Genomic DNA, 10484 nt, shown 5'->3' with positions numbered 1-10484 from the left:
CCCTAGCGAAGTGGGCTCAGCCTCCAGGGGAACAGAGGCAGTCTTGTGGCAGGAGCTCCCCCAGCTCCCAGCACTGCCCCACCTCCCTGGCTGAGTCGTTTTCAACACCCAGAGCAGCACATTCCATTCTCGGGCACAGCTGGGGGCTGGGGACTCCGGATCCCCCTGGCCCCAGCAGAGCCTGCTGTCTGGGCTGGGACACTGGGTCCCAGCCACACACATTCCAGCAACAACCACCCCCCACATTGGATTTCCCAAGGAGTGAACTTTAGCCAGGATTACAGCCAACTGAACACTTGTGGGATGAGAGCTTCCTTTGTGGGACCCAAGAGGCTGGATGCTGACGGGGTTGAGAGGGGAGGAGGAGTGAAGGGGGTGTTCAAGACTGGCTTCTCTGCTGCTCGCAGGGCCCTTGGGGTGGGATCTGAGCAGGGGCCCCCCGAAATCTTCCTGTGAGGCAGGGTGGCAGAAGCACAGCTGCCTCCACACCGATCTTGCCCACCTGTCTTCAGCTTTGCCCCTTGTAGGCAGTAGTTCCCAGGGTTAGAGCGTGGGGGTCAAATCCTCACCACACTGCTAAGTACAGCTGTGTGTCCATCAGTAAGTTCATTAACTTCACTGAACCTCAGCCTCCTCATCATTAAAATTGTTGTTGTTTAGTTGCTAAGTCGCGTCTGACTCCTTTGTGACCCTGTGGACTGTGGCCCACCAGGCTCCTCTGTCCATGGGATTTCCCAGACAAGAATACTGGAGTGGGTTGCCGTTTCTTCCTCCAGGGGATCTTCCCGACCCAGTGATCGAACCCAGGTCTCCTGCGTTGCAAGTGGGTCCTTTGCCACCGAGCCTCATCATGAATGTGGGGACGGGGAATTCCCTGGCAGTCCAGTGGTTAGGATCTGCACTTGCCCACCACAGAGGGCACACGTTCAGTGCCTCGTCAAGGAACTAGAGATTCTGCATGCTGCTCAGTGCAGCCAAATTAAACAATTAATTAAAAAATAACAAATAGGGATAATAATAGTACCTACACTGGGACGTTTAAGTAAGAATGCCTAAGTACTTGGTTATTTATACATTAATGGGCTTGATATATTGAGTGCTACTGTGGTATTATATGTCTCTCCCCTCTACTGCCCTACATACCTGGGTATGTGTTTTCTGATACAAAACCCCAAATGTAGACTCTCCCCCTTCTAGAAGTAACAGTTATGGCCTTTAGATGTTCCTGCCTTTCCTGCCTTCCTGCCAGAAGCATTTCTTAGTTGGTTAACAAATCAATTAGAACTTTAATAAGCACTTATTTTGCGTAAGCACTGTGCTAGGTCAAAGCCTTTGGTTAATAAAAATACTAATGACTATTTAATGAACATTTTCTAAAAGCTGGGCCTTGTTTCCAGGTATTTTTTCACGCATTTCTCCACTTAACGCTCAGCCACCCTGTGAAGTAGACACGATGACTCCATTTTCCGGCTGGGCGGTGGTCCCAGTGTCACATGGTCGTTAGGTCACAGCATTGGAACCCAGACTGGGCTCTGCCGCCTCTCTCACCCGATCCTGAGTGCTGGAGGCCTTCCCTGAATCCCTTCTGTTCACTATCAGAACGCTCCTTTTGTCCTCAACTGAAACACTTGACTTCCTTGCTCCCTTGCAACTGGGGCCGGCCATGTGACTTGAATGTTGGCTGGTGAGCAAGAAGTGGAAATCTACCAGGTGGGACTTGTTGGGAAATTACTGTTTTCCTGATCAAAAGGGCCAGAGGCAGCTCACGGGCAGCTTTTGCTCTTAGCCCTTCCCTGCCTTGCTCCCTGGAATGTGGCTGAGAAGTTGGGAGGAGGAGGTACCCCCTCCCATCCCCCCCACCCCAGGCAGAGCAGGAAGACAGAACGAGCCTGGGATGTGGACCTCCCAGCTCCAGACCCCCTTGCCTGGGGAAGCCCCGCTGTCTCTGGGGGTTTCTGCTCCCCCCAGTCACTGACACGCAGTGCAGACGCTCGCGGGGCGGCCCTGCCGCCTGTCTCAGGCTGGCCAGGAGGGAGTGTTCTGTGGCTGGACAGAATGAGCAAGGGCTCAGGCCTTGCTGGGCCTCTTGGGTGTCTGGTCCCAGGAAAGAGAGTCCTGGGGGCTCTGACAGCAGGTGTTGGGGACAGAGGTGAGGTAGAGCGGAGCCTGCTGCCTTTGTAGGGTGAGGAGCGCCTTACCGGGGCCTCCCAGGATGGGCTCAGGGAGCCCCTCCTTGCCCGCTCCTTCTCACGGGCTGCCAGCACCTGACAGAGGTCAGTATTGTGCTCCAGCCAGAGGCAGCCCAAGCCCTGTGTATTCAGTGGAAAAATAATTCCTGGTCCTGGTTGACCATAGAAGTGTCCATAAATATTTGGTTGGGGTAGGAGGCTGGGAGACAAGGGGTGGATTCAGGGAGCCAGGTGGGCTGGGCAGGCTTTGGGCGAGGGTGGGTGGCAGCGGTGTCCTCAGAGGAAGGAGAAACAAGCGGGCCTCTGCCGCTCCTGACCTGTGGTGGGGCCACCTGACTGCCAGGGAGGTGATTTATGGCCGGCTGTCAGACCACCTGTTAGCTGGCACTGGCCTCTTCGTTTCTCGCTTCTCTGAGAGCTGTGGGAGCAAGCCAGGGTTTTTCCTCATCGAGAGAGAGAACGTGGCTCCATTGTTTCGGAGGAGCAGCAGGTCTTGATTGGACTTGGCATCCCAGCTGAACCCCAGTTGGTGGGGAAAGCAGTCTAGGGGTGTCTGCGGCCCCCCTGCTCGGTACATCTGCCCTGTCCCTCAGCATCTGCTGATGGTACCCCAGGACGCTTCCCTGGCATCATCCCTCCCATGTTCTGGACATTTGAGTGACAGTAGCCTGTCGCCTCCGTTTCAAGGCTTCTCCCCTTGCTGCTTCATCCAGCTCAAGGTAGCAGCCTCCCTTTGCCCTGAGCTCACCGAAGAAGCCCCTGGAAGCGTTAGAGCTGGTCCTCTCCCTGCAAGCAGGAACAGGACTGTTCCAGCCTGAAGAAGCTCAGCCCTTTGCCCTCCTCCAGCCTCAGCTGTTGGCTTATCTGGATGGAAGTTCTCAGCCCTGGCTGCACACCACCCAGGGGGCACCTGGAAATGCTGATTTTGGAGCACCCTCCAGAGGTTCAGGTTTAATTGCTTTAGCTTAGGGCCTAGTATTTTGTAAAAGCTCCCCAAATGCTTCAAAGTGTTAAAGGCCTGAGCTGCTGCAGTTCTCACCAGCTCAGGCAACACTGATGCTCCAGGGACCAGCTTGGAGTAGCACCTGTTCACGCCACCATCTGCTACACGTCCAGTGTCCAGGGGTGTCTGAGCTCTTAAGGGGTGGGAGTGACAAGTTTAGGCCTCTGGCCCTTCATAGTAGTTCCCTGTGGCCCAGCCTCTTGGGGGCTCCTTGGAGCGGGCACTGCCCATGTCAGGGAGATGCTGCAGGACCACGGGAACCTTCTGAGTGTGGGAGAAGGCTGGGGAACTTGGCATCTCTGTCCTTCCTCTGAGACAAAAGGATAGTCATCCCCATCGCTCGCTTAGGCTCATTGTGGGGATAAGAAGGGTGACCCTTGCTGTGTGTTCTCAGTGGATCCTGCAAAATCATGGGAATTGCTCTTTTTAGGCATTCCAAGTATGTCTGTGTAGACAGACCGTGGGTTACAAAAAGGCCTCTTTCTCAAAGTCCCTTCTGAATGGCCCCTCGCCCTCCCTCCTGGAACTGGCTGACAAAGAAATCACCTGCTCAAAATCAACTGTTTGTTTTCTTTGATTTAATTAAAAACTTAAAAAAAAATAGAAAATCAAATCCTACCTGCATCAGTCTAGTACCTATGGCCTCGCAGCAGAAGCAATAATTTATGGTCATCAGGATATAGGGACACGCGGAGGCTGAGGAGCGAGCTTCTGGGAGGGGGCTGGGCTGGGCTTCTCCCCAGTCCAGTGGGGAAGGAGACAGGCAGAGATGGGGGAGGTGGGAAAGTGTGGCTGGAGGGCACCATGACCCTTTCCTCTGGGGGCTATGATGAGGACACATGAAGGGGCATGGGGTCCGGGAACTGTCCCCCAAGTAGCTCAGCCCAATGTCAAGACTTCCCTCTCCCGGGTGAGGCCCCACTGCAACAGACGGGCTGACACTACCGGCTCCCCTGGAAGCCGCCACCTCAGGCTGCTCCGAGCCCCTGCGCCATTCCCTTGCTTTCTTCTCTCTGCTTACTTTCTGAGAGCCTGGGGCTTCCCCTGAACTGAGAAAGGCCTGGTTCTCTGGAAGCAAACCTCCAAGAACCCCAGAACCCCTCAGTCAAGGACAGCCTGGCTCCGTGTCCATCCCTTAGTGCCTGTACCTGCACAGCTCTGCGTGAACCACCCTGTGGCAGGGGCTAGGTCAGCCTGGGGAGGGGGAGGCCAGGTGGGCAGAGGAGAGAGTGCCCCAGGGATGGGGACCGAGGACAGGGCATGGCTGGGTGGGGCAGAGAAGAGCCCTTCAGTGGGGCTCTGCTGCCCCATAGAAGAAGGGGTAGTAAAGGGAGCAGGGGTAGGAGAACATGAACTTGACTGCGAACTTCATCTCCTTGTTCTTCTTGTCCCAGCGGTAGACGGCCATGAGCAGCAGCTGTCCGTCTACTTTGCGGCCCATGACCAGGAAGCTGCCAGCCAGGCTGTCCAGCTGTGGGCAGGGGCAGCCAGCACTGTTCTTCATGTGCAGCACGAGCCTCTTGGTGTCCTTGCGCTTCAGGGGGCCCGACTTGAGCAGCTTCTTCTTTTTCTGGGCTCCAATCAACTTCCGGTCCCCATTCTCTATCTTGATCTCCTTGATGCGCATTTTGACCACTGTGTGTGGGGGGTGGACAGGGGGTCAGCCATGAGAGCCATCAGGCTTGCTTAGGATGCTGGTGACCCCATGCTTGGTGCTCTGCCTGAAGCTCCAGGCCTGGGCCTTGGAGACATGGAGCTTCCGCATGTATACTTACGAAGCTCCCACCAGGTGCTGGACTTGTGCAGACATTATCGGCTTTCATCCTGACATGAATGGGTGTGGTGGGGAAATGAGGTTTGGAGAGGTGGTGATGGGCCTGAATTCTAGAGCCTGGCTTGAACTGAGATCTGGGCTGTGCCTTTCCATGATACCAGGTGCAGGGTGGAGAGCTCTCCTTGGGGAGTGAACTTGGGCGTGGGCTTCCCAGGGAAGGGAAAATATTGGGGGTGGAGATAACCACTTGGAGGGAGCGTTTGGTGGAGGGGGTCCTTGTGATGCAGGAAGGCTGGACTTCGTGATCTCTGGGGATGGATGCTTCCAAATAGGATTTCTGGCTGTGTGTGTGCATGTGTGTGGAGGGTGTTTGGAGCAGTGGTGGGCTGGTAAATGCCAGCTCCGGGGAGGGGCTGCTCTGCAGTACGTGCTGCTTTCCCCAGTGTGACATGCAGGGTCGGGAAGCGCTGCAGTCACCTCTATGTGTGTGTGTGTGTGACCGTGTAGTGTGGTGCTGCTGCACGTTTTTGTGTATAAGAGGATGTCTGCGGTATGTGTAGGAGTTTGTAGGATGTTTGTGGAGTGTGTGGCTAGTGGGCGAGGTGATTAAAGAGCCTAATAGAGCAGGGCGTGGTCACGTAGGGTAGCATCCTCCTTCTTTGGGCCTCTGGATCCCCATCTCTGGGAGAAGCCAGAGAGTAGCTTTGGCCACCCAGGGAGAGACATTGTTATAAAAATCTTCTTTCTCTCCCACCTGCTCTTTTTCTCTCTTGGACATACACACACCTTGCAATAATAATGTTCTCTTCCCAAACAGACTAACAACATAAAAGACTTGCTACAGGAAGGGTTTCGTTGCTTTCTCTTTTTTAGAGACAATGAGGTTAAGGCACAAAACGGGAACCAACCGGGCAAAGACCACAGGCCCGGCTGTGTGGTCTGCATGGGAGCCAGGTCCTGACTGCCCCAGGAATGAGGAGGCTCCAGGATGAAGCTGTGGGGCCGGGGACCACAGCACCCCCAGCCAGAGATGCATCAGGTACTAGGCAGAGGTGCCCGGGGGCCAGGGGGCTGCGCTTCCGTCCTGGAGCCCATCTCTCCCCTCTGCTGCCCCCATCCATCTCTGGACCAAGCCTGCCTCCCACAAAGAGAATCCAGCCCTGGAGGCCCTTCTGTAGGCAGTGTCAAGGAAAGGCTGCAAGAGCCCTGGCTAGGGATGGACCATGGCCTTGGGGAGCGGCTTCTGAAGTCCCTGGGATGCCAAAAAGAAAAAAAGTGTATTTCTCTGGGGAGAGGGCAGTGGCCACATGGGCTCTACACTCACCGAAGTCGCTGGAACACATCTGCTCCATGAGTCCGTCAGCACTGTGCTCCATCTCACACTGGGCACAGATCTTGGTCACTGAAGAGAGAAGCAGGGATAGAGTGAGGGGATCAGAGGCCAAAGAGCCAAACTTAGGGTTCAGGCTCCCCCACTGACCAGCCACCTCCGCCTCCCAAGCCTCCACTTCCCCATCAGGAATCAGGATGATGGTAATGATCATGCTCACTGAGTGGTTGTGAGATTCCAGAGACGAGGTTGTGAAGGGACGAAACTGACCAGGTAGGCACGGCTGCCCCATGACCCTGGCAGCTGCGGCCATCATGTGCGCCCGGCCTGTCTCTGTGTGTCTGCCTCCTGGCAGGCCGCCCCATCATGGCAGGGCGAGGGGCTCAAAGAGGGTGGGAGTGGGAGGGCAGAGCCAGGTGGGACTCTAAGAATGGGATTTCCCTGCCTTCCAAGTTTGAGCTCCAAGAAAACCAGAATAAAAGAGCCCTGCCAGGATCCCTGCTGGGGACTGTGCTGTTTCTTCTTGAGCGGTGTCTCTCCTTTCCTGGTCCCATTTCTAACCCAAGAATAGGGAGTTTGCCTTCTCTCACCACTCTCTGGTCACAAGACCCCCACCCAACCTCGACTCTCAGGTCCCATGTGGGTGCATAGGATTGGGATAGCATGGGTGAGGTTAGCTCTGAGCGGTGGGTGGGGTGTGGTGGGGTTCAGTTGCTTTTGGGGGGCCGGGTCAGGTGAAAACTGGGGCAGTGCTGCCCCTTGGGAGAGTCCCAGAGCCAGGGGCTTCCTGGATTCTCATATCAGCCACCCAGGCGAAGCTTCCTTGCCAGGTGCCACTGTTTATTCTCCTATCTGGTGTCCAACAGGGGCTTACTCTGTCTGAAAGGAGGTTAGCAGACAGTGGGGAGAAGAATAAGGGGGGTGCACAGTGAAGGGGAGGCTGAGACCAGAGAGGAATGAGGGGTAATGGGATGGGGGTGGGGAGGAAGGTGGCACTTAAGAGTCTAGAAGTTTGGGGAACCTGAGATTGCTTCCTATTTAACAATGAGGAGACAGAGGCTCAACTTGCCCAAGGGCTCCTTGTTAGGGGCAGAGCCTGGCACCCTGCTCACCATTCTGCTCTGAGCCTTACCCAGGGGTCTGACTGCCTGGGGCACTGGGGAAAGAGTGGGAGAATTTAGGGTTCCCAGGTGCAGAAAATAGGGGCAGGGTGGAAACCATAGCCCAGAGTTGCGTTTGGCCCCCAGTCTTTGGCTACATCATTTCCCCTAGCCTCCGCCCCTCCCCAAATCCCAACACAGGTAGGGGTCCAGGGCTGCTGAGGCCAAAGGCATCTTTAGCAACCCTGGGTATCTGTGGGCTGAGAGGGGTGATAAGGCATTTATTGGAGGCCTCAGGATGAAGTGACAGCACTGCCCTCACACCCCTGGGATTCCAGAAGCTTAGGAAGGTGGAAGCTGCGAGGGAAAGCCAGGAGAGGTTTCAGGAGCAGTTGGAATGGGAGAGAACCAGTTTGAACGTCCAGAGCCGCAAGGAGGCACTACTCTGGCAGGCCATGGCGGGAGGGGAAGGCTGGAAGGCTTCGGGGGGACATGCAGGGCTGAGCAAAGACTCTGAGTGTGTGTGTGTCTAGAGGAGGTGGCACCTCTAGAGGGCTGTGGCATCCATTGGGGTCCGGCTCACGGGTACCCAGGGGCAGTCGGAGCGCAGGGGGCGGGGGCGGGAGCGCTACCTGGAGGCGCGGTGGCGGGCAGGTGCCCGAACTGCACAGCGATGCAGAGGTCGTTGTCCAGGGGGAACTTGTGACAGTGCAGCATCTCGGGCCAGGGGAAGCCATAGGCCTCCATGAGCGGCGCGCAGCCGGCGCGCACAGCCTCGCACAGCGAGCGGCAAGGGTAGATGGGCCGGTCGAGGCAGACGGGCGCGAAGAGCGAGCAGAGGAAGACCTGCGTGTCCGAGTGGCAGCGCTTGGCCAGCAGCGGCAGCCAGCTGCTCGCCTGCTGCTTCACCTCGGCCAGGCTCTCGTGCTCCAGCAGGTTGGGCAGCCGCATGCGCTTGTAGCCCACCGTGTGGCAGAGCGGCAGGTCGGCGGGGATGTCGAGGCACTGGGGCGGCTTGGAGTACGAGCGCCCGTGCAGCGGCTCGGTCTGCCAGCCGTAGTAGTCGTACTCCTCGCCCCGCGCCGGCGCCCCGTGCAGCGCCCCCAGCAGCAGAGCCAGCACGGCCGCCCGCGCGCCCCCGGCCGCCGCCCGCATGGCTGCGCAGGCCCCCGACACTCCGTCGCCGCTGAGGTCGCCCAAGTGGACGGCAGCCTCGCTCCGCTCCCGGGCGCACCGAGTGATTCTGGCGCCTCCCACCTTGGGGCTCCAACCCCGGCCTCGCCGCGCGCCGCAGCCAATCTCCGGCCGCCCGGCCCCCGCCCCAAGGCGGGGAGGCAGGGTGGCGCCCCCTCGGCCCCTCCTGCCCTGGGGCCCGCGCGTCCCGCCCAGAGTCCCGCCCGCTCGTGCGCCCCTCTCCCGCTCGCCTGCTCCCCCGCCAGTGCTCCAGCCTCGCCTTGCGCCTCTCGCCAGGACTCCTTCACCTCCCTAGGCTTTTTCCTCGTCTCTAGCCGTCTCCTTATCTCTCTCCGACACAGCCTCTCCTGTTCCTTTTCTCACTCACTTCACTTGGTTATCTCTCCGTCTCGGCCTGTACCCCTCTGCTCTGTTTTCTCTTTCCTGACACCTGGGTTCTCCCCTTTCCCGGCAGGAGTCTTCTGGCTGCTCACACCCTCCTGGTCCAGCCGGGCAAGTGCTTCACCCCCAGTGCTCACGCATTTGTGGAGTTCCTGCCTGGTTCCGGGCAGCTGTGCTGACTGCTGGGGAATCAGAGATGGATGTGATCCAGAGCCCACCTCCTGGACATCCCAGCTTAGTTGGGGCCAAGATAATCATACCTGCTGTTTAGTGAGCACTTACTTAGTGCCTCAGACACTGCACAGCACTTCATAACCTTATCAACTATTTCCAATGATGGCTAATACTTATTGGGTGCTTCCCATGTGTCAAGTCTTTCTGACCACATTACATAAACTACCTCATTTAATTCTCACAATAATGGCATAAGATGGGTAGGTACTACTACTATCTGTGCTTTACAGATAAAGGCACTGACCTAAAAAGATTAAGTAGGGATTGGAGCCAGGACCTGAATCCAGGTCTGATTCCAAGAGTCAGAGCCAGGTCATGACCAGGGGTTCTGGATTCTGAGTCTGTAGGCTTAGTGAATCTGTGTGTCTGTAGAGGGGTGGGAGTGGGGTGGGGAGGGAGACTCAGAGAAGTGAAGTAACTGGCCCTTGGTCACCTTGCTAACAGATGAAGAAGCCATGATTTGAATCCAGATGTTTGGTTCCAAAGACCAGGGAACTATTCAGCTCTAAGACAAATTTCAGCCTAGAGTAGGAAATGCTGAGGGAGGAGAGTGTATCTCCTCTGGGAGCCTAGAGAAGGAAGGAATTGAGGAGGATATCCAGGGAGGCATCAGAGAAGGGGCAGGGTTTCAGGGACCCAATGTTAACGGTCCATCTGGATCCTGCCTTTCATTGGCTTTCTGTGGGAGGAGCTTTGGTTAAGAGGCTCAGAGGTGGGGTGGGATGGTAGGCTCCTTCCTGAGAACCTAACTGAAAACCTGACTCCCCAGCCTTTGTTGGGGAGGGTACCCTGGGGAGGAGTCTTGTAGCAGGGTTTGGGGTGCTCTGAGCTAGGGGAAGAAGTTCTGGGGCACTTGCTCCCTACACTCTTGCCCTCAAATCCTCCCCACGCCATTCTCCTGAATGTCTCCAAGGCTCCCATCTTCCCACGGATCTATCCTTGCGGTGCTAGTGGAGAGCAGTAAGGACCACTTCTCTTAATAGTCAGATGACACTCACACACCACTTACTGTGTGCAAAGCTTGAGATGTGTATCCCACAGACGGGGATACAGAGATACAAAAGACATCGGGCCTGCCTCATCTGATCTAGTTTTGAGAAAAAGACACAAGACATGGCCGAGGAGGCAAAGGAAAATTAGGCAGATCCCTCGGGTGGAACAGCCCTCGGGTGGAACAGCCCTCTGTTGTTTTGATGTCCAGGAACACACTTTCCTCCCATTTCTCCCTCTCCCAACTCCGGCATGAGAGGTTCTGGGATGACCACTTAGAAGGTGAAGG

The 10484-nt window shown here is 56.6% G+C and overlaps 1 protein-coding gene across 1 annotated transcript; it reads right to left on the bottom strand.

The window, feature by feature from the left end:
- Positions 1–3748: 3748 nt before the first annotated feature.
- SFRP5 (secreted frizzled related protein 5) lies at positions 3749–8669 on the bottom strand. The gene is made up of 3 exons (XM_027528397.1): positions 8029–8669; positions 6291–6368; positions 3749–4827 (listed from the first exon to the last, which is right to left on the bottom strand). The coding sequence occupies exons 1-3, from the start codon at positions 8549–8551 to the stop codon at positions 4481–4483; spliced, it is 948 nt and encodes a 315-aa protein (XP_027384198.1). The 5' UTR covers positions 8552–8669; the 3' UTR covers positions 3749–4480.
- Between the last annotated feature and the right edge of the window lie 1815 nt (positions 8670–10484).

This window comes from Bos indicus x Bos taurus, chromosome 26 (genome assembly GCF_003369695.1).
Source record: "Bos indicus x Bos taurus breed Angus x Brahman F1 hybrid chromosome 26, Bos_hybrid_MaternalHap_v2.0, whole genome shotgun sequence".
Taxonomy (NCBI): Eukaryota; Metazoa; Chordata; class Mammalia; order Artiodactyla; family Bovidae; genus Bos; species Bos indicus x Bos taurus.
Note: the sequence above shows the minus strand (reverse complement) of the source record. Positions and strands in the feature narration are given on the sequence as shown.

Bases quoted from the DNA above. Each gene is read 5' to 3' on its own strand.
- SFRP5 (XM_027528397.1), bottom strand. From the start codon at position 8,551: ATGCGGGCGGCGGCCGGGGGCGCGCGGGCGGCCGTGCTGGCTCTGCTG. The intron at 6,369-8,028 runs GTAGCGCTCCCG...TTCTCTCTTCAG, and splicing joins GCCCGCCACCGCGCCTCCAG to TGACCAAGATCTGTGCCCAG. The intron at 4,828-6,290 runs GTGAGTGTAGAG...CCCCACACACAG, and splicing joins GATGTGTTCCAGCGACTTCG to TGGTCAAAATGCGCATCAAG.